The sequence below is a fragment of the Lissotriton helveticus genome, chromosome 10, assembly GCF_964261635.1.
Source record: "Lissotriton helveticus chromosome 10, aLisHel1.1, whole genome shotgun sequence".
NCBI lineage: Eukaryota > Metazoa > Chordata > Amphibia > Caudata > Salamandridae > Lissotriton > Lissotriton helveticus.
In genome coordinates, this window is record NC_136071.1 from 1,012,708,460 (window position 1) to 1,012,730,648 (window position 22,189).

The 22,189-nt window shown below is 44.5% G+C and overlaps 1 protein-coding gene across 2 annotated transcripts in view; it reads right to left on the reverse strand.

Annotated features, from left to right (window-relative positions):
- Nucleotides 1–10,220: 10,220 nt before the first annotated feature.
- MIOS (meiosis regulator for oocyte development) overlaps nt 10,221–22,189 on the reverse strand; it is a 209,182-nt gene continuing 197,213 nt past the window's right edge. The window contains exon 11 of one of the 2 annotated variants that reach the window (XM_078663710.1): nt 10,221–13,722. In XM_078663710.1, the coding sequence (XP_078519836.1) occupies nt 13,614–13,722 (109 nt within the window). In that variant the 3' untranslated portion in view covers nt 10,221–13,613. The remainder of the gene's footprint in view (nt 13,723–22,189) is intronic. The other variant, XM_078663711.1, reaches the window with a different exon arrangement.

Consider the following 22,189-nt stretch of genomic DNA (forward strand, 5'->3'; position numbering starts at 1 on the left):
ACGAGCCTGGGATCCCGCACCTACGCGCCTGAGTGGTACTATACCTGGCAGATATTGGCAGCCATCGGCAACCCCAGTACACGGCCTATCCCTGCTGATGAGGGGTAATACCCCGAAACACGTGTCCAGGGATGGCGAAGACAGCGAAGACAGCAGAAGATCGAAAGATGATGCATCGCGAACACTTTACTACATTGACCAGAGTCCTTAGGGGCAACACCGCCGGTGTGTGAGTAGTGTGCGACCCCACCCCCATTTGTAACTTTAAAGCTCCCTTGAGCAGCGGGCTGACGAGCCTGGGATCCCGCACCTACGCGCCTGAGTGGTACTATACCTGGCAGATATTGGCAGCCATCGGCAACCCCAGTACACGGCCTATCCCTGCTGATGAGGGGTAATAACCCGAAACACGTGTCCAGGGATGGCGAAGACAGCGAAGATAGCAGAAGATCGAAAGATGATGCATCGCGAACACTTTACTACATTGACCAGAGTCCTCAGGGGCGACACCGCCGGTGTGTGAGTAGTGTGCGACCCCACCCCCATTTGTAACTTTAAAGCTCCCTTGAGCAGCGGGCTGACGAGCCTGGGATCCCGCACCTACGCGCCTGAGTGGTACTATACCTGGCAGATATTGGCAGCCATCGGCAACCCCAGTACACGGCCTATCCCTGCTGATGAGGGGTAATACCCCGAAACACGTGTCCAGGGATGGCGAAGACAGCGAAGATAGCAAAAGATCAAAAGATGATGCATCGCGAACACTTTACTACATTGACCAGAGTCCTTAGGGGCGACACCGCCGGTGTGTGAGTAGTGTGCGAGCCCACCCCCATTTGTAACTTTAAAGCTCCCTTGAGCAGCGGGCTGACGAGCCTGGGATCCCGCACCTACGCGCCTGAGTGGTACTATACCTGGCAGATATTGGCAGCCATCGGCAACCCCAGTACACGGCCTATCCCTGCTGATGAGGGGTAATACCCCGAAACACGTGTCCAGGGATGGCGAAGACAGCGAAGATAGCAGAAGATCGAAAGATGATGCATCGCGAACACTTTACTACATTGACCAGAGTCCTTAGGGACGACACCGCCGGTGTGTGAGTAGTGTGTGACCCCACCCCCATTTGTATCTTTAAAGCTCCCTTGAGCAGCGGGCTGACGAGCCTGGGATCCCGCACCTACGCGCCTGAGTGGTACTATACCTGGCAGATATTGGCAGCCATCGGCAACCCCAGTACACGGCCTATCCCTGCTGATGAGGGGTAATACCCCGAAACACGTGTCCAGGGATGGCGAAGACAGCGAAGATAGCAGAAGATCGAAAGATGATGCATCGCGAACACTTTACTACATTGACCAGAGTCCTTAGGGGCGACGCCGCTGGTGTGTGAGTAGTGTGCGACCCCACCCCCATTTGAAACTTTAAAGCTCCCTTGAGCAGCGGGCTGACGAGCCTGGGATCCCGCACCTACGCGCCTGAGTGGTACTATACCTGGCAGATATTGGCAGCCATCGGCAACCCCAGTACACGGCCTATCCCTGCTGATGAGGGGTAATACCCCGAAACACGTGTCCAGGGATGGCGAAGACAGCGAAGATAGCAGAAGATCGAAAGATGATGCATCGCAAACACTTTACTACATTGACCAGAGTCCTATGGGGCGACACCGCCGGTGTGTGAGTAGTGTGCGACCCCACCCCAATTTGTAACTTTAAAGCTCCCTTGAGCAGCGGGCTGACGAGCCTGGGATCCCGCACCTACGTGCCTGAGTGGTACTATACCTGGCAGATATTGGCAGCCATCGGCAACTCCAGTACACGGCCTATACCTGCTGATGAGGGGTAATACCCCGAAACACGTGTCCAGGGATGGCGAAGACAGCGAAGATAGCAGAAGATCAAAAGATGATGCATCGCGAACACTTTACTACATTGACCAGAGTCCTTAGGGGCGACACCGCCGGTGTGTGAATAGTGTGCGACCCCACCCCCATTTGTAACTTTAAAGCTCCCTTGAGCAGCGGGCTGACGAGCCTGGGATCCCGCACCTACGCGCCTGAGTGGTACTATACCTGGCAGATATTGGCAGCCATCGGCAACCCCAGTACACGGCCTATCCCTGCTGATGAGGGGTAATACCCCGAAACACGTGTCCAGGGATGGCGAAGACAGCGAAGATAGCAGAAGATCGAAAGATGATGCATCGCGAACACTTTACTACATTGACCAGAGTCCTTAGGGGCGACACCGCCGGTGTGTGAGTAGTGTGCGACCCCACCCCCATTTGTAACTTTAAAGCTCCCTTGAGCAGCGGGCTGACGAGCCTGGGATCCCGCACCTACGCGCCCGAGTGGTACTATACCTGGCAGATATTGGCAGCCATCGGCAACCCCAGTACACGGCCTATCCCTGCTGATGAGGGGTAATACCCCGAAACACGTGTCCAGGGATGGCGAAGACAGCGAAGATAGCAGAAGATCGAAAGATGATGCATCGCGAACACTTTACTACATTGACCAGAGTCCTTAGGGGCGACACCGCCGGTGTGTGAGTAGTGTGCGACCCCACCCCCATTCGAAAACTATGGTGGATGTATAGTAAGAACAGCCACAGCAGGAGAATCTTTCCACGCCGTGAGGGCAACGGCTTCACTCACCTGCTTTTCCCGCTGTGAGGGCAACGGCATTTCCACCTTGTGATTCGCGCTGTGAGGGAAACGGCTGCAGGGTCGTCACGCCGGACCCACCAGCAGCGGGAAAACCACAACTCCCAGCTGCCCCGGGGTCCGGCGCAGCAGTAGTGACGCTCCCGATGCGCCCGGAGGCGCGTTAAGAGCAAGGAACACCTCCCGGGACGCGCGCGGGCAGCGCCGGGAGTGTGGCTGTCCGGGGCCGGGCCACCCCTCTAACATCTACCTCATACCAAGGTACTGTACCAAACTATCCTCTTTGCTGAACTATCATGGGGGGAAGGAGAACTGATGGTTGTAAACCTAACGGTGGGGGAGGAGCGACTCTGGACTCATACTTGGTAAAAGTATCAAGCATGTTAAATGAGGAAATCGAAAGAACAGAAAGAAGGCTCTCGCTGGATCCAGGTTGCACTATTACTGCCATGATGCAGGACATTCCTGTAACACAGACTGAATCCCCAGGTCTACCCCGGGACTTAATAGATCTGGTTGATCCACTCTCTATGTCAAAAAGTAGTCATGTCCAATCCCTAAATGCCTCCCCTTTGGGTATTACTGAAGATGTGCCACCTTGCATCTCCCCGTCACCCGCACCTGTTGTGAGACGATGTACTAGGGCTGGTGGGTTGGTACCTCCTGGAAAGGCAAAACAAAAGGGGACAAGGTATTCAAAAGCAAGGCCAAAAACATCTAAACAACTACCTCCCACTCCCCAACCTTCATTAGAGGACTTATCCAATACTATCTGGGTCACTCTTAAAGAAAAATTAGATCTCACTTTGATCCCTATCTTGACCAGGTTATCCATCATTGAAGATAGGTTGATGGTCTTGGAGCAAAATGGTGGTTTGATATCTCAGCCTAATGCCCCCATAGTAGGATTAGCATCACATCAGGTGCCGGATGGCCAGTCAGTTATCACAAAGGGGCAGGTACATCCATCCCCTTTAACTCAGGGCATTTTGGCCGTAGAGGGGCTAGTACCTAAAGATCAAGACCTCGCAACAACTGCCGTAAAACATGCTAGTGGACCAACAAACCAGGAGAGAGGGACCACGCACACTACTACTCTAGCTATTGCTGTAGGTGCCTCCTCAGACACACATACTGAACCCCCACAAGCTAGAGAGTCATTTCAATTCATTCCTGAGGCCCTACCCCTAGTACTTGTCTTGGCTAATGATCCCCCTCTGGGACCTGGCTAAGTGGAAACAGCAGCCTCTTTAGTTGACAAAGCCTCGCAGTGGTTGACTAATAATATGAGGATATCCCCTAGGGGCAAACAGCAACTTGCAGGGGAAATCATAATGGCTAGAAGGGTGACATGGCTAGGCGATCACAAGAAAAAATTCAGGGTCGATTGTACAGCTATGAATTTTTAAGTCCTCAGGTGCTGATTGATGTGCTGGCCATTTTACTTCCTCCACAATTAAGGAACTCATCAATAATTCCTCTAACTTTAGAATTCTTTTACGATAGGAGTTGGTGGGTAATGAATTTAAGTCGATCTAGGTCAAGGCGTTTCTATCCATCTAGGCCAATTGGAAGAGCTACCCCACTTATGATGGGCGGAATCAGTTTGAGAAATCGGTTTGGGGTTCTGACTGACATGGAGGAATGCGATTGACTGTATGGTGATCATAATTACTTTCAGGGAGAAAGAGAGGGAGGGAGCATAGTAGAGTGTACGATCCTCTGGATCAGGGTAAGGTAGTTACTAGTAAAGATTTGCAACCATTGTTAAAATCATTGGAACCACCGCAAGTGAATGTTGTGTCTATCCATATTGGTGACTCCCTGCCCGTGACAGGTCTGAACTCTACCAGGGAGCGTGATTTTTGTAAAACAGGTAGTGATCTGCCGGAGTCAAATTCCCCAAAGTACATAGAGAAACCAACAGAGACAGAGGGTGACATTCCAGGAGTTGAGTATTCTTTGAATGTATCTACTACACCCCAAAACAAGGAAAGGTTGTCCCTGTTCACATGGAATATAGCGGGAACAGGCAATAAGATATTATCCCCCGAATGGTACAGGTTTATTGACCAGCATGATATCAACTTTTTCCAGGAGACTTGGTCAACAGCTCCAGTCTTTCGTCTGGGGTTTTTTAACTTCTATGTTCCCGCTATCAAAAAATCGGCCAGTTGGTGGCCTTATAATCTGGGTCCGTCAGACCTTACGATGTAAGGCGCATCAAATTATGTCCCCAATGCATGACATTATGCCAGTTATACTTGAATGGACAAATGGTATTAGGGTGGCTATTTTTAACGTCTATGCTAGGGGGCTAGCAGGGGGACATATATCTGAGGTAGTAGCCGCTCTTGACTCCCAGCTTGAGGTCCTCCCAGAGCAGTTAATTTCTATAGTGGGTGGTGATTTTAATACAACCTTTGAACCACTAGGTCAAGAGGACCAGATTCTCACTGCAGATGAGGATAACAGATAGGGAATTCCACAACTTGAAGTACCCACTGTCAAGAGATGAACAGCTGCAGCCATACAACTAAAGGCATTGTGCCTAGAAAGAGTGCTTAGAGCAGCTAATGGAAGAACCCCCTCTGATCGACAGGGAGCAAACACTTTTGATAATGGAAGGTATAGTAGTCAAATAGATTATTTGTTGGTGGACATAAGATCATGGCATTACTTGGTGGATATGGCCGTTAAACCTAGGCTGGAAAGTGACCACAATCCCCTTTGTTCGATATTTTAAGCACATTTTGGGGTTAGAGATGACACCCCAAGGGGAGGGATGAACACATTAGTCATAGTCGCCTCAAATAATATGCGCCATATCAAATGGGGTAAATTCATTGAGAACCCTGAGAAATTGGAGGCGCTTAAAACCGAGGTTGTCAGTGAATTAGCCCTTTTGAATCCACAAACCTGTAGCCCGGATTTCCCCAAAATAATGCTAGAGGCACACACTAATCTTTTTCTAGACTCAAATCTTTTTTTAGTAAGGCCACAAATTTGGATAAGGGAGGTAAAAAGTCACACATGGCTAGGTGGTACAACGACGCATGTAAATTAGCCCGCCAAAATTTGAGTGTGGAACTAAGGTCAAAGAATCCCTTTAGAGTGAGAGAGGTAAGGGATTCATATAGACGCGCACAGAGAGATGCCAAAAGACAGTGGGACGAGGACAGGTGGCGGGATTTGAAATCAGCTTGTGCAGTAAAAGACTCCAAGTGATTTTGGAATATCATGAAATGGGATAGGGGAGGATTAGAAGAACCCCCACAAAATAATGTTGCTAAATCCCAGTGGTTGGATTTCTTCAAACCACAATATGCCTGTAGCTTGGCAGAGACAGAGTCCCCGCTACCACCCACCATCTTTTTCCAAAGCCAGCTTTTTACTATGAAAAATGTGAGTATAGCATTAGATTGTGTGACTAATGGCAGAGCTCCAGGCATGGACGGCATTCCTGCTGATGTCTTTTTAAGTGATAGACCGTCTTGGTGCCAGTATTTTTCATTTCTAGCTAATGCAGTGGCTAGGGGTGCTCCGATTCCTTTCTCGTGGAAAGGAGCTGAAATAATTCCGGTTTTCAAGAAGGGTGATAAATCCCTCCCAAGTAACTATAGACCTATTAGTCTTATAGACTCAGCTCAAAAACTCATTGGTCGACTAGTCCAAAACAAAATACAAACATGGGTAGAGGAACACAATATTTTATCCCCATTCCAAGCCGGTTTTCGCCCCTGCACTAGTTCTATTGGTCAAGTCTTTTATTTTATTGCACTTTATCGGAGGAATGTTGTTTTAACTAAAGGGACACTTTATGCAGTCTTTGTAGACCTGAAATCGGCTTTCGATTTAGTCCCCCGCTCTAAACTGTGGAAGGTTTTGGCTGAATTAGGGATGTCCCCTGAGCTATTGACCTTCATCGTCCGCCTACATGAGAACAACTTCGCTAGAATTAGATGGGGAGTACAGGGTGAGGTTACCGACGCATTTCCTGTCGAGCGAGGCGTTCGGCAGGGATGTGTCCTGGCTGGCACCCACACTGTTTTCACTATACATAAATGGTATAGTGGACCACCTACACAGTTCCCCCACAGATCCTCCTGTCCTAGCCGGGGTCCGGGTACCTGTTCTCCTGTTCGCGGACGATACGCTGATTATCTCGCGGACTCCGAGTGGGCTGCAGAAGGCCGTCAATGCATTTGGGGAATTTTGCCAACTGCGTGGACTTGAGATTAACACCTCAAAAACCAAGTTCATGTCCCTGAATCAGCGGAAAACCTTCAAAGGCAAAATCATCCTGAATGATATTCCCTTAGAGGAAGTGGAGGCCTTTACCTATCTAGGTATTTTACTTCAGAGCAACATGAGTTGGAAAGGTCACACAGACATGGCTATTTTAAAATTCCATCAACTTGCAGGTGCCCTATCCTCCAAACATAAATCCTCTCTTACAAAGCCAATTACACCTGCTTTGGAGATTTATAATATAAAAGTATTAAGTGCTACTTTGTATGGATCAGAGCTTTGGGGATTTTCAAACTTGAGCCAACTGGCAACATTGGAGAGGAAATTTTTACGTAGTTTGGTTGGCGTTCCCCAAAGCACTCCTACTGCTCCGCTTTTTCTTGACTTAGGTAGAAAAAATGTGGTGAACATAGCGAGATTACGACCACTATTGTATTGGAGATGAATCTGCATCACTCCAGAATTGGCTCATTACGCCATTGCATTGAGGGATGTGATCAAGGCAGATCGTTTCCATGCAATCCAGTGGCTTAAAGAGCTAAGGATACTCTTAAAAGAGCTGGAACTCAGCCAGTTATGGGAAGAACCTGACATGTCAACTTTCCCTTCAAAAAAGCAACTGAAAGATAAATATTGGGAAATGGTCTGGGTAAAAATTCATAGAGGTAGAATTAATACCAACCTAACTGGCCGTTTTCTAGATTATAAATCACGTCCCCTTTGTGAGGCATACTGGTACATCATAGAGTGCCCTCTAGACCGCAAATTGTATTTTCAATTCAGGGTAGGGACACTTTCTGTAAAAGCTTTTACCTGCAAATGGGCACCATTAAGAGACGATCAATGTCATAATTGTTTAAATTTGGTTGAGACCATAGCACATTTATTTTTTGTATGCCCCCTTTATGTTGCCCCCTCGTCGCAAATGGCTAAAACCCATTTGCTTAAACTTGGGTACCCGAAGGCATATAGAAGCCCTAAGGATATTAGAGTCAGACTGCTCACCCTGTATAGCGGTTGCTGTAGCGAAATTCCTAAAGTGGGCCTGGATTATACGAACTCGCACTTTCCAGCCACATGATGATAGCTAGCAAATTACCTGTTGTTTTTAAAATTGGTTTCATCTATGTAGTAATTTTTAATCGACCATAAATGTCTTTTAGAAAAATCTGCACTACAAACGACAGCAATCAGGGAATTTAATAACTTTTTAATATGTGTATTGTTATGTATTATTTATAGTGTATTGTATTGTGATGTATTGTGTGTTGCTTTTATGACATCCTGTCGAATAAAGATTTTGAAATTTGATTTGAATTTGAGAAAGGAGGAAAGAGACAGTTGAAGCTTATTTCCCATTAATTACAACCATCAACGTGAAACCATATTTTAACTAAAGTGCCGCGGCATCAGATGTTTTATTTGACCAGATTTAGACTTGGTTTGGCCCATTTCCTGGTCTCTTATCCTTCAGACGCCTGTGTCAACAGAGATTTGCTCCCGTGTCCATGTAACTCATTAACTTTCCAGTCGCACTTGTTTTTCTTTTATAATCTATATAAAGATCCGAGAACACATATCTTAAGACCTTTGCTCAGGAGCATTAACAGAGAATGCAAGGCGGCGCTGGAATATCTCCAGTTAATACAAACTGATGTGGTTTGCCATGTAATCTATAGAATTATTACTGATGCTGTTAAGCAGCGTAGATTAGTAGCGAAATTAAATGTGATGTGTACATAGCACTGCGCCTAACAAATAATGAACAAGACAGTCAATCAGGTTGGTTTAAAGGGAAATAAAAAATATCTGCGATGGAAGTGTTTTTTATATCTTTTGGATACCATTTGTGATTGTTTTTAGTATTTCTACGCACTAAGTCACTTTATGTACGAATTGTCTGTAAATTATTTTTAGATATTTTTATTAATCTGTACTGTTCCGTCTCTTTATTCCATTCTCTTTTGTTTTAAATGTGTGACTAAGATGGTGCATGGTTTGATTTTAAGTAAGATGACTTCATCTTTTAGGAAAGTGTTTGCTAAGAATGAACTGTGTTTTATGGCCACTATTTTATCGTTTTGTTAAAACCGAACAAAGATTGCAAACTGAACTGAATATTGATCCTTAGCAGGCTTCTTTTTCCCATTCGGCGACCAGACTTTGGAATGCCCTCCCCTTTGCCATCCGAGGAAATAGCAACCTCCTCTCATTCAGAAAGGCCTTGAAAACGCATTTGTTTGCTAAATCCTGCTGATCTGCCCCGAGCCTGCGCTAAACCATTTTATCTTCAAGCGCTGCGAGGCCCTAGGGCAGTTATGCGCTATACAAATGCAATTTTTCATTTCATTTCATTTCATTTCATTTCATTTCATTTCATTTCTCGCCTGTGACAAGGTAAAGCAGGTATAGGGACTGATTAAACAGTGATAATTATTTATAGCCAAGATCCTTCTTGCCATTCTGAGACAAAAACCAGATAGTGTGACACTGACCTACAATAACTGAGCAACCCACAATATGTATCCCAAGTAGAAAATCTTCATTCAGCCATTCTTTTCCATGTGTGAAGAACAGAGTAGCAGAAATGTGTTAAATGCCCACAATTATTCTGCTGCAATCAAATCTTAAAGAGGGACAATTGCATGTCCATCAATGCACTTCCTTTACAAAGGGTGAGGCTCAGCTGCTGGAAAAGGGAGCATGAATGAGGGGTAACGATGTAGGCATGGAAATTGAAATAAATAATTATATGTTACTTCAAAAAGCAAATTCAAGGAAAGGGTACAAAAAAAATGTAGTTCGGAATAAGATAAAAGTATGGTAGAATCCACACCAGGAATGAACAGAAGGAAATAAAAGCAAAATTCTTTATAAGCACCAGAAAACACCAGCACTGTGACATTTCAAGATAGAAAAATGAGTAAACATAGATAACCACTGTTTTTTTTACAATGTTTGACCCATACGGGAAATTACAACAAATTGAGAGTCAAAACACTACAGCCTAATTACATGTTTATTTTGGGAAAGTTAGCTTGAAAAATAGGTTTGACCAAAGATGGAGATGTTTAATGGAAAAAGTAAGAGAAATAATTTACTTTACCATTTGGTTGACTGCAGTTAAAGGATGATTACAATAGGTAATTATGTAGTTAAGAGAAAACACACTCCACGTTCATCAAAAAACATTCTGCATGCAGAAAAGCAAGAATGCTGAAGCTGTTCTGTTGAAAGTTTCCCTCAAGGTGCAGCCACCATTGGGTACTAACTAGAAATGGAATAATTCGGTTTTTTTAATCTTTCATGAATACAATGTTTATTGCATCGTAAGAGTAGACAATGATTTTATCAAGCAGTGCTAGGCTACAGGCAGAATCACAGAAAACTAAAGGTAAGGCGAGTCTGGAAAGAAGAGATAAATACTGTGATCTGCTTATCCACAAAGAACGGTCTCTTTCTAGGATGCAGAACCCTCATCCATCAATGGTGGCATGCCGCATCATTGGGTCCCCTCCTTATTCAGAACAAATTTCGTACTTCTCTGAATACGCTCCTAATGAAACTAGCTCTTATGGAGATTATTTTCAATGAGAGACTGATAATTTAAAGAAGAAGGTAGGATCCAAACTGTTATTGAAGTAAAATTACCTTGTGGTCAACTAATACGATTTTGTTAGGTTTGCATGCTGTTGGGAAGGTTACAAATACATTCAGAGTTTAATGTCTGGGACTCCTATCAACCCCTTCCCATTCTGGTTAACATATTCCAGCCACCCTCAAAAGCTTGAATGGTGTCTGTGGCCTTCTTCAGGACCTGTGTATCCCTAACACTGCCTCTACCCTATTTGTGTGATCACAAAGTAGAGGATGCATGGTACGATTAAAATGTGTAAGATTGGATGGATTGGGACAGATCATAGGTGAAAACACAGGCACCACCCTTTGGTGAATATGGACTATGAGGGTAGGGATCACACACTTCCCTGCCATATGGCTTACACCAAAGTTACTGTAGGCTAACCACTGTAGATGGGTGAATTTAACCCAGAGTATTGGCATTACGTTTATACTGCGTTTTACACATTCCTGGAGTCAGGAGTTCAAGTCCCACTGCAGTTAGGTGACAGGTAACTGCTTTTACAATTAGTTCATTTTTTATATGCTGACTCTAAATACAAAATACAAAGTGTGATAACACATTTGGATGCACATCACCAGTGATACAAACACACATTTCAACGATATGGATAAAAACGAAAAAGGAGAGAATCTTTACAGCAATAACTAAATTAATGGAATACATTTTAGCACCCACAGAGATGTGAAGGAAAAGCACCCTTATAATGAAGAAACCTTATTTTCAGATTCATTTACATCGAGTACTATTCGTAAGATTTTTATAGCAGCGGAGACATTAATCTGAACAGAGGCTCATCTGAGTTATGTCAAGTAAGTTTAACAAATGGCAGGTGAGAAAAAGAGCATTCCTCACTATCAAATACAATGCTTCATTCCATGTAAAGTGTGCCATTACTTCAACATTTAAATATATATATATATATATATTAAGTCAAGTTTACTTCAACCACAAAGTAATAAAAGTTATGAAGCTGGAACATTGATGAGGACCAGTGTTTAAGAATTATTTATTTTTTTGCTTACTACCTACAAAACCTTGCGTTTTTTTTAATACTGTGGTCAAGGTTTTGAAATTTCACTACTGATAATAATGTGTGGTCTGAAGAATGAATGTTCAATCTTTAAAATAAGAGTGTGAGGACAACCCTTAAATTGACTTTAACTGCTTATTTAGGGACTGAAAAAGAATGTCCAATGCCTTCCCCTCAACCACCACCTCCTACGGAACGTCATTTTTTCTTTTTACCCTGCAGTATAGTTACATGTCAATCCTGCTCTGTGGCCTCTGCAGTTCCATACAGAGGAGATACTTCAAGTGCTCACGTTGAAATTAATGTAAGAGATATGACCAGCAAGGGATGATGCACTCAACTGGTTAGACTCCTTCCTCCCTTGCATACTTCTTCAATCCAGAGTGGGTGCTTATATATGAAAGGTGCTCCAAATGTCCTTACCTCCTCCCACAGTTTCACAGGAGGAAGGAAGCTGTGGAAGTTCTTAATGAATGACCATAGACTAGGCAGGGTCATGAAAGACTGTACGGATAACGAGCTCTGCCGTGCGACTAAATGACATTAATAAGAAAGTGCTGGACAAGCTACAAGGGAGAGAGAATTAGTGAGCTTATTCTTGTGTCTCTGATTTAAAAAAAGATAATTTATGGCAGATTGGTTCAAATATTTCCCTATGCCAGGATGAGAAGTTGGAAGTGGGCAGTTGCATGGAAAATAGAAGTAGGGGGTGGAAACACAGCAGAACGTCCTTGCCAAGCTTCACTCATTGCAAGGGCCTGCTGCTTCCACTCTTGTGTTTTGTTTCCTCTTAATACCCAGACACCCAAGCAGCCTATATGAAATATTAATCTGATTAATAATTATTGATTTTCGTACAGTTCAAAAGGTCGACTGGTTGAGCCGCGCATGTTTTACCTGCACATTTAAAAAAAGATATACTTTTGTTTACAAAAGATTCTACGGAGGTGATGATAAACTTCAGTGGATGTAATAACGAATACACATAGGTTCGAAATGAAACGTTATATCACTATTTGCCCCATGCACCAGCAAGGAATTAAAAAATAAAATCTACCCAGTCCACTTATCATTAAATGTATTTACTGACATATTTTACAACAAAATAATTCCTTCCGTTTTCGCAATGTACCTGCAACCAAGGAAAAGCAGAATAGATCTGCTTTATCCACGGAGTGGGCTGACTAAAGAAATAAAGAAGCATATCTATATCTCACTTACAAAGACATGAACATTAACACATGTGGCTGCAGAACCCATGTAGGGAAATAGAGGAGATTTCAGAACCACCGCCAGGGGGCACCTGTCCTTCCCTTCCTTTGTTCTGCATTCCTCCTTTTGGTAAAACATACTCCACAGTGATTAGTTTAAGGAAATAATTAATATAACTTGCCAATTCATAGCTCAATAAACTCATGCCAATAGGAAAAACTAATGATGTCGAAAATCTCCAGGGTCCTTTTATGTATTATTCTCAAATACAGATACATATTGGCAATATTTTATGATTCAAAGAGAACAATATTCAAATATATACTACTTTATGTAATCTTACTTACGTATTCAAATATCGATTTAACAATTTTCCAATCCTTTACAAATTAGTTAGGAAAAATACTTATGAAAAACGTTTTGCCTAATAAATATTCCCCAATTGGTTTTTTTCGCCATATGAAAGACTTTGAATTATCCTTCACTTAATGTGTAGTAGGAATAGTAAATCATATTGCTTAACAGCTCAATGTGGGCTCACAGACTACCCATCGTTGCAGTTGGCCTTGTAGAGTGCTTTGAACATATTTCAACGGGTCTGCTAAAAATATCCACTTCAAGCCAGGGAGCCAGATGGCACCGCAAGGCACAATTTTCTTCCGTGTGGGTGAAAACCAACAGCACACCGAATTAAGGAGTTATGGTGCGATATAGTCTCCTATCTTGGAACGTTAGGGGTGCTTTGCTCGGCAGTATGAGTAAAGGTCGAAGATGTCCAGGAAAAAGCCCTTCATTGTAGAGCTCTCCTTTTCAAATGCTGCTGCCTAGCTGCACTGTCTCTGCTGGAACAAGATTTCCTGTAGTATCGAGCTGCATACATTTGCATGTACACGCAGACACCGGACACTCACTGTGATCCCTGAAAAACATAATGTTGGGCATACACATTAGAGAGAATAGTGTTGCAGTAGCCTAAACCAAAATTGATTGGTTATTTTCTTATTTTTCTAGGTTTATCAGAGCATGCACCGGAAATAACTTTCCTTTTTCACAAGGATTGTCAAAGGCCCGTACCAACTTAATGGATAATTAATAATAACAAAAAAAGATCAACATACTGGTTTGCAATATTTGAATTCACTTTTATTGAATCTGCAAATAAACTCTTAACATACAATAATTAACTCGATCCATGAACTGTTTATTATGCAAACTAAATTGAGGGCTCGAAGCACACAAAACAATTCATGTTGGAATATTCAGTTCTTATTTTTAGTACAAGAGCCTTCTGAAAACTAAACCGGGTTGACTGTCCTAAGAGCACTGAAAGGATTATCACAGTGCAAATCTCTGCCCCCCCCCCGCCCCCACCGGTTTGTCAAGGGAGTGGAGGGGGTGAATCAACACCAAACCACTTGCTTACTAAAGCAGTGTGCGAGACATGCAACAAAACATGGTACAACAACAATCCATCCTTGAAGGCCTATTGGCTTTTACAAATGTTTTTCATAACAAATATATCAAACTTACTGCCTTTGCTGTACCTTTTCATAATAAAAAAAGATTAGACCTATGGCAGCAGACATAATGCCGTCAATAAACCAATCTGGCCTTTAGCCTTAAAAATTGACTTGTATCCATAACCAACTCAGGCCTGCTGTATTTGTGTTGAAATTTTTTATTGAAATATTCAAAGAAAGATACAAATATGATAACCAAGCAGAAAAAATATCATAGTAAGTGAATGAAAATATAAGTGATAATAAATCTTACGTAGAATATAGTAAATATGAGGAAATACATAACATATATTCCATAATCCAATATAAGGTAACAGTAGAAAGAGTGATGGACAAATCATGATATAAAAAACAAATAAAAAGGGAGAAAAGTAAATAAATAAATAATAAAGGAGGAGAGTACCAGAGCAACAATGGCGAGGAGGGGATGAAGTAGGAGAAAGGGAGGGGAAAGGATAGTTATAGTAAAGTAATAGAAAAGGAACCACTGAAGGAATAGAATTAAGTAGAGACAGTATGTGGAGGAGAAGAGGCAATAGATGTAGAGTCATCATCTACCGTGGTTTCCAAGGAAGGGGACCAAATTGGGAAAAAAATGGAAGCCTGATCCTGAAGATTATAAATTGTGCGTTCGTGTAAAGCCGTTTGCATCATTGCCACCAACCATTCTTCCTGAGAGGGAGCTGAGGGAGATTTCCAGTGACGTAGACATTCGCAAATGATATGTGTTATGTCACAGCCAGAAGCAGAACATCTCCAGCAAGAAGTATGAGATAACAACTTAGCTTGGTGTAACTTAACAGGAGACCAATGCCATTCATGGAGAATTTTGAAGATACAGAATTTAAGACGAGCTTCCCTAACACCTTTATGTAATCCTTCTAAAATGTTATCCCATTGAATATTGGAGTACACAATTGATAAACGGGATTGCCATTTCATCTGAAGAGCATGTGAGAGAGGCTGTGAGAAGAGAGGATGCAGAAACGTTTTATAAAGACCAGAAGTCACACCTTTAAGATTTCCCCACAACTGTAAATAAGACAAAATGGGAGATACTGAAAGCAGTTCTGGTGGAGAGCCTAAGTGTTTTGTGATACATTGTTGAAGTTGGATATATTTAGAGGATTGCAAACGTGGTAGATGAAATTCCTCACAAATTTGGGAAGAAGATTTAAAGGTTCCATCATGAAAAAGTTGATCAATAGAATAGATGCCAGCCTCTTTCCATAAAGGCCAGGACAAGGTACGGCCACCAATACGAATAGCTGAATTATGCCATAGGGGAGCGTTTATGTGAATTCGTGAGTTAGATTTTAGTATGCGATTACCTCTCTGCCAAGATTTATGCATTGCAGATAAAATAGGGTTTTTAGGATCAGAAGAACTAGTCCCTGTACCGTATAAAAGGGATAAACCTAAATCTTGAGCCAAATGGTGGCGTTCAAGTGCAACCCATTGAGGGATATCTTTAGATTTGGGCAGAAAAGATGAGAGTTGAGAGATATGAAGGGCAAGTGAATAATGCTCAATGGAAGGAAGACCCAAACCCCCATGTAGCTGATGGGCCTTTAATTTGGCCAAGGCAAGGCGTGGCTTAACCGAGGCCTGCTGTATTGAGCATAAGCATTCTGACAAGGCAACCCATCAGGCATACAGTCCCACCATTATAAATATGTACAACATTACAGTAGGTAAAACAATATACAACCCTCTAACAATGCACGCTGGGTTTGTCAGAGGATGTCGCCAATACCAAATTCCTTGCCTATAATGGAAATTAGTGAGTTTCCATGTAACAACATACCAGACTACAGCCTTAACACAGTGTATTAACAATCCACTTTTAAACGCATATTGGCTTAACATGTTTTACACAATAAATATACCAGGCCTCTTACCGTTGTCATAACTTTAAATACAAAATAGATTAGGTCTATAGCTTCGACCATGATCATTAGCTTATCACCATCACTAAATCAGTCCTGCTGTACTGAGCATGAGCTTTCCCACTATGCAGAAAGTGCATCAAGAACATTATTTTTTTAGTAGAAGTACACAACTTCTGCCCAATGAAAATCTGTACTCATGGGATTCGACATGGGGCACAGACAAGGCCCCTTCTCAGCAGTGCTTCTGAAACCTCTTTTTTGGTTGATCACATATGGCATAACAACTGCTGTGCTGGCCAGGCAGACCTAAAAAGGATAATAACTACATTGAGCAAATGTGCATGAAAACTCCACAGACTAACCAAGGTCATTTGAATGTCAAATGAAGCCAAGATGTTTTAGGTTTGGCCAGATACATTTTTAACTGTGTGTGCCACAGCTCGCGAGATAGGCAAAAAGGAAAAATAATAGATAATACTGAATGGGGTCGGGTGGGGGGGGGTGTAGTGTAATTTGTAATTTAACAGCATTTGTTATTAGTATGCGTATTGAGTGGCTGCATTGTAAAGCATTTAATATTTATTTTAGTTTATTTCCTTCCACACGTGAGGGGCAGGATTGGGTGGATTGTTGGGGGCTCGACTGCAAACGAGGACCTGTCCCAGCTGGGACCCTGATTTGCAGGTTGGTGACGCCTACCTCTCGCTTCTCAAATGTGCAGATCAGCTGGCACGATCACCCCCCCCACCACCTTCTTACTGCAAACCCAAAAGAGGTGGGTAGGGTTGGATAGGGTGTGTGGAAGTGTTGACGTCTGTGTCTGCAGTAAATGCAGCACTCATGGTGACACTTCAGGGGTCAAAGTTGCTGCCTGTCTGTGCGCTGTAGTCAGAGCTGTAGCGATATCCTGAAAGGGTCTTTAATTCTAGGCTCTGCATATATACTGTTGTTGCTCCTTTTTGAGACTGTTTGCGTCCCTGAAAGATCTCTGCCTTGATGATCCTCCACACACTTTCCATGCTCGAAGCAGCGGACTGATTTTTGTGTACATGTTAGCGGGTGCCAACAAAGTGCTGTGCCCCCTGCCCTGTGGCAACAGGAGCACAGGTATAGTGATCTGTTTAGGTGCTGTTGGATTGAGTACTCTAGGAGGTACAACACGATGCCAGCGGGAGGAGTCGTCTCTCTGAACCCCTGGGTCCACGTAGTGCTAGGGGTAGTGGACCACTGGGTTCTCAATGGTTGACGTTTCAAAGGAAAGAGGTAGAATGAAAGCAGGGATCATGTAGTTTCGTATTTATTTATTCAAAGTTTTATATAGCGCGAACAGGATCCTTACAGATATCAGAGCGCTTCACAAAGACAGGGTAGGGGCAGTAGGAGTCAACAGAGATAATGGAAACAGTATAATAGTCAATAACATGGTAATAACAGGGATAGTAATAACATACATAAAACAAATCAATATACAATCAGGTAAAGAAGTAATATAAGACAGCACAAGTCATTGATCCCACTACAGAGGTGTTCAGGTACCCCTTGGGTGTGTGGATGGCTTATACCAATGTTTTAGTATAGAGAGAATAATGAGTGGGGGCATCGGGAGAGTGGATCAGTAAACCAACGTGTATCATATCTTGGTCGGTAGTAAGAGAGTAGCGTAGTAGTGCCCCCATCAAGTAGAAGTATAGTGCCAAAGGACAGGGTGAGCAGTGATACAAAGCAATGCAGAGTCTCTGATCCAACACCTATAAGGTTCAGGAGATCTTGGCCAGAAGGATGGTTTTCACCTCTTTCTTGAAGAGTGCAGTGGAGGAGATAAGCCTGGTTTCAGGAGGGAGCGCATTCCAGATCCTGGGTGCCATTCCTGAGAAGGAGCGGTTGTATGTTTTCACTTTCCGGAATCTACGAGGTTTCAGGAGTAGATTTTTTGTACTCCTATTGGATCTCGAACCTCCCGATATAGACAACTTTTGAGCGAGGTAGTTGGGTGCCTTGTGGTGCACGGCCGCGTGTGTCATGACTGCAATTTTTAGATGTATTCTTGCTTCAAAAGGCAGCCATTTTAGAGACTAAGTCTGGGGATGTGTGCGAATGCTTTCTTGAGCCAGTAATGAGTCTCGCGGCAGCGTTCAGGGAGGCTCTTAAGGGTGCTGTTGTGGATAGCGGGAGTCCGCTGAGGGCCGCAATTCCGTAGTCTATTCGAGGGATGACTAAAGCTTGTACAGCAGTTTGGAAGTCTTTGGCAGGGAGGAAGGGTTTAATTTTCCTCATTGTGTTAATTTGGAAATTAGCTGCTTTTGTGGCTTTGCTAACGTGCTGCTGCATGTTGAGCTTGGCGTCGAGTGTGATGCCTAGGGATTTCGCCGAGTCCACGATGGTAGGTTGGACATTGAGTGCTGTTAGGTTGTTGAGCCAGGTTTGGGTGGTGGAAATTTTCGCCGGGGGTGAGATGAGTAGGAACTCAGTTTTCAGAGCATTTAGTTTGAGGTGATTATCGGCCAGCCAAGATTGAGTGTTAATAAGCGTGGAATTCAGATGTTTGATATCTTCCGGGGATTGTAGCTTTAGGTAAAGTTGTGTGTCGTCGGCGTACATATGGAATTGGACATTGGAAGCTTGGAGCAAGGTGGCGAGCGGTTCCATGACGAGGTTGAACAGTGTGGGGGAGAGGGAGGATCCTTGTGGAACACCTAGATCTGCAGGCACAGGTGTAGATAGCACATTGTCGATCTTGAACCTCTGAGACCGGTTGTGAAGGAAGGACGAAAACCAATTGAGAACAGTTCCCGATAGCCCCATTCTAGTGCTTAGCAGCTCCAGCAAGTTCTCATGTTTGACCGTGTCAAATGCTGACGAGAGGTCAAGAAGGATGAGGAGGCAGGACTCATTGCGATCAAGAATTTGGAGGGCGTCATCAATTATGTGTGTCATAGCTGTTTCCGTGCTATGTTTCGCTCGGAAGCCTGATTGATGAGGGTTGAGGAGGTCAAATTGGTCAATGTGTTTTGTTAGTTGGAGTTGGACACATTTCTCCAGCAGTTTGGCCAGGGTGGGGATATTGGTGATGGGCCGATAATTGTTTAGGTCAGACGGATCAGCTGTAGGTTTCTTGAGTATAGGCGTGACTTGCCCCACCTTAAGGGAGTCTGGAATGTGGCCTTGTTGCAAAGAGCTGTTGATGATTTTGGTCCAGAGAGGGAGGAGCAAGGGGATGAAGTCTTTTACAGCATTAGCAGGTAGAGGGTCTGTGAGGTGATTAGAGGGCTTCAAGGTGCAGAGCAGTTTGTGTATTGCTTCTTCCGAATAGGTATCGAAGTACAGCCAAGATGCCTTGTTTTTAGGTTGAGTGTCAGCCATTCTGGTGTGGTTGGGGTATCGGCTTACATCCTTGATGAGGTCATTTCTTATGTTGTCAGTCTTTAGCTTAAAGAAAGCAGAGAAGGCTTCACAGTGTGGGGTGTCATTTGTTGTGCTGTTTGATTGTATGGGTTGTGCCTTTGTTTGGGTCTTGATTAGTTCGAACAGCTTTCTTGGCCTGTTCTTTGCTTGGTCCAACTGGCGGCTGAAGAAGTCCGACTTTGTGCGCTTTATTTTCCTGAAGTAGGCCTTTCTCTTGTTCTTAAGCCTTTTGAGATGCAGTGTTGAAGGGTCCGATCTCCAGGTGCGCTCTGCCATTCGCATAGTACGCCTGTCGTCATTGAGTCTATCATCATACCAGGGGTTAGAAATTTTGGTGGAGACTCTTTAGTTGCAGAGGGGCGACTTCATTGACTATTGTATTCATAGAGTCAAGGTAGTGGTCAATCAGTGATTGAACATCCGAGGCACCTGAAGGGGGAAGGAGGAGGTTGCCGATGTGGGGAGGCAGGGTAGAGGGGTTAAGATTCTTCATATCCCTTTTCCATGTTTTGGATTTGATTGGTTGAGTCGGGTTAAGTTTAACTTTTTCATTGATAAAGAAGGTGATAATGTGGTGATCTGACCAATCGCAGGGTAGAATCGCCTCCAGTTGTGTAGAGTTCTCTTTGGCAATGATGAGATCGAGTATCGAGCCTTTGTCGTGTGTTGGTCTATCGCATATTTGGGTGAGGTCAAGCGCATTAAGGAAAGTTTTGAGACTATTCACCACTGTGTCTTTCTGATCGTTCCAGTGGAGATTGAAGTCACCCAGGTAGACTTGGGTGGTCTGCCGACCGGCATTGGAAGTGATCAGGTCCATGAGTTGTTGGGTGAATATGAGATTGTCACCAGGCGGGTGATAGATGAGATGTAAAGCACAAACTTGTTTGCCCTCGCTGGTGATGTCGAGGCAGAGGAGTTCACAGGATGAAAGGGAGGGGGAGGTGACTTTAGTAACGGAGAGGTTGCTCCTAAAAATGCATGCAATTCCCCCGCCCGTCTTGCCAGGAGACCTGCCCAGCCTAATGATGTGATAATTGGGGGGGGACTAGTATGTCCATAATCGGGGTAGAGGCTTCAGTGAGCCACGTTTCCGTTAGAATGGCTAGGTCCAGATCCCTAGCTGAGACGAGATCAGCGATGTCGGAGGAATGTCTCTGGGCCGATCTGCAGTTTAATAGGATGCATTTGAGTTTGGGAGAGAGAAGGGTGGTCGAGCTTTCTAGTGTGAGGGGAACTTTTCTGAGGTTGTTAGGGACGGAGCCTCTGTTGTTGAGTGTTGGGAGCCTCAGAGGGTTTGTAAGAATTGTGGGTATGGGGATGTGTGTGTTGGATATGTGTTTTACCGGACCTGGGCCATAAGAGCGTAGGAGAGAGCATAGGTCGCGGTCCGACAATGGGTTGAGGACACGACGGGGGCGGTGGGAGTTATTGCGAACGGGGATAGTCGGCCAGCGCTGGTGTCGTCGGAGGCGAGGGTATGTAGGGAGGGTGCGTCGTTTGTAGGGTAGTGGGATGGTGGGAGGTAGACTGGGCTGTGAGGAGAGAAGGTCTTTGATTGCGTGGACGTCTTTTTTGATTTGTAGAATTTCCTCTTTGACTTGTTGGAGGGTGGATAAAGTCAGGTCAGGAGGAGCATTGGGGATGGTGTTGGTGGTGAGAGCCATTGGTGAGTGGTTGAGTAGTGAGCTGGAAAGCGGGCATGGTATCGAGGGGGGGTATACTAGCGTTGTTGGGAGGTTCCGCGGTGCTAATGAGTGGGATGGCATTCAAAGTGTGGGCGTGTTTGTGGGCGAGGGGTGTGGGTGAAGTAGGTGAGGCAGGCGGTGGGTGGGAAGCATAGGTAGTGACGTCAGTGGGAGACGGTGCCGGTGAGTAGAAGAGTGAGTGAAGGCTGAAGACAGTGGGGGAGACAGGAGGGTAGTGAGGGCTGAGAGTAGGAGGTGGGAGAGAGGGGGATGCTAAGGTAAGGGAGGCGGTATGTTCTGTATCTTTTGTTGGGAGGGAGATAGTGTCGTGAGTGGGAGTGGGGAGGGAGCAGGGGAGGGAGAGGTGTCTGCCATGGGGGGGATGGGAGGGGGGGGTGGATAAACTCCGAATGGTGGTGTGTGCAGATGGTAGCGTGTTGTGGGTGGGAGTTGTTGTGTCAGGTGTGAGAGACTCGTGGGTGGGAGTGGGGAGGGAGATGGGGAGGGAGAGGGGTCTGTCGTGGGGGGGATGGGAGGGGGGGTGGATAAACTCTGGGCGGTGGCGTGTTCAGATGGTGGTGTGTTGTGGGTGGGGGTTGTTATGTCCGGGGGGAGAGGGATGGAGGGGGTATGGGTGGGGATAAGAGGGGTCATGTTAGAGGGGCGGCTAGTATATGAGGTGAACTTGGGGAACAGGTTGTCTAGTAGTTCCAAGTTCTTGTCCGTGGATTGAATTAGGACAATCCCGTTATTGTAGATAGTAATGGTAGACCTGCCAGGGAAGAGGTGGGAAGGTGTGATAGAGAGAGTTAGGCCATGAGTTGTTTTCCTGGTGGTGGAGACGGTGAGTAGGGATAGGAACGCTTTTCTCCATTGGGCTCTGC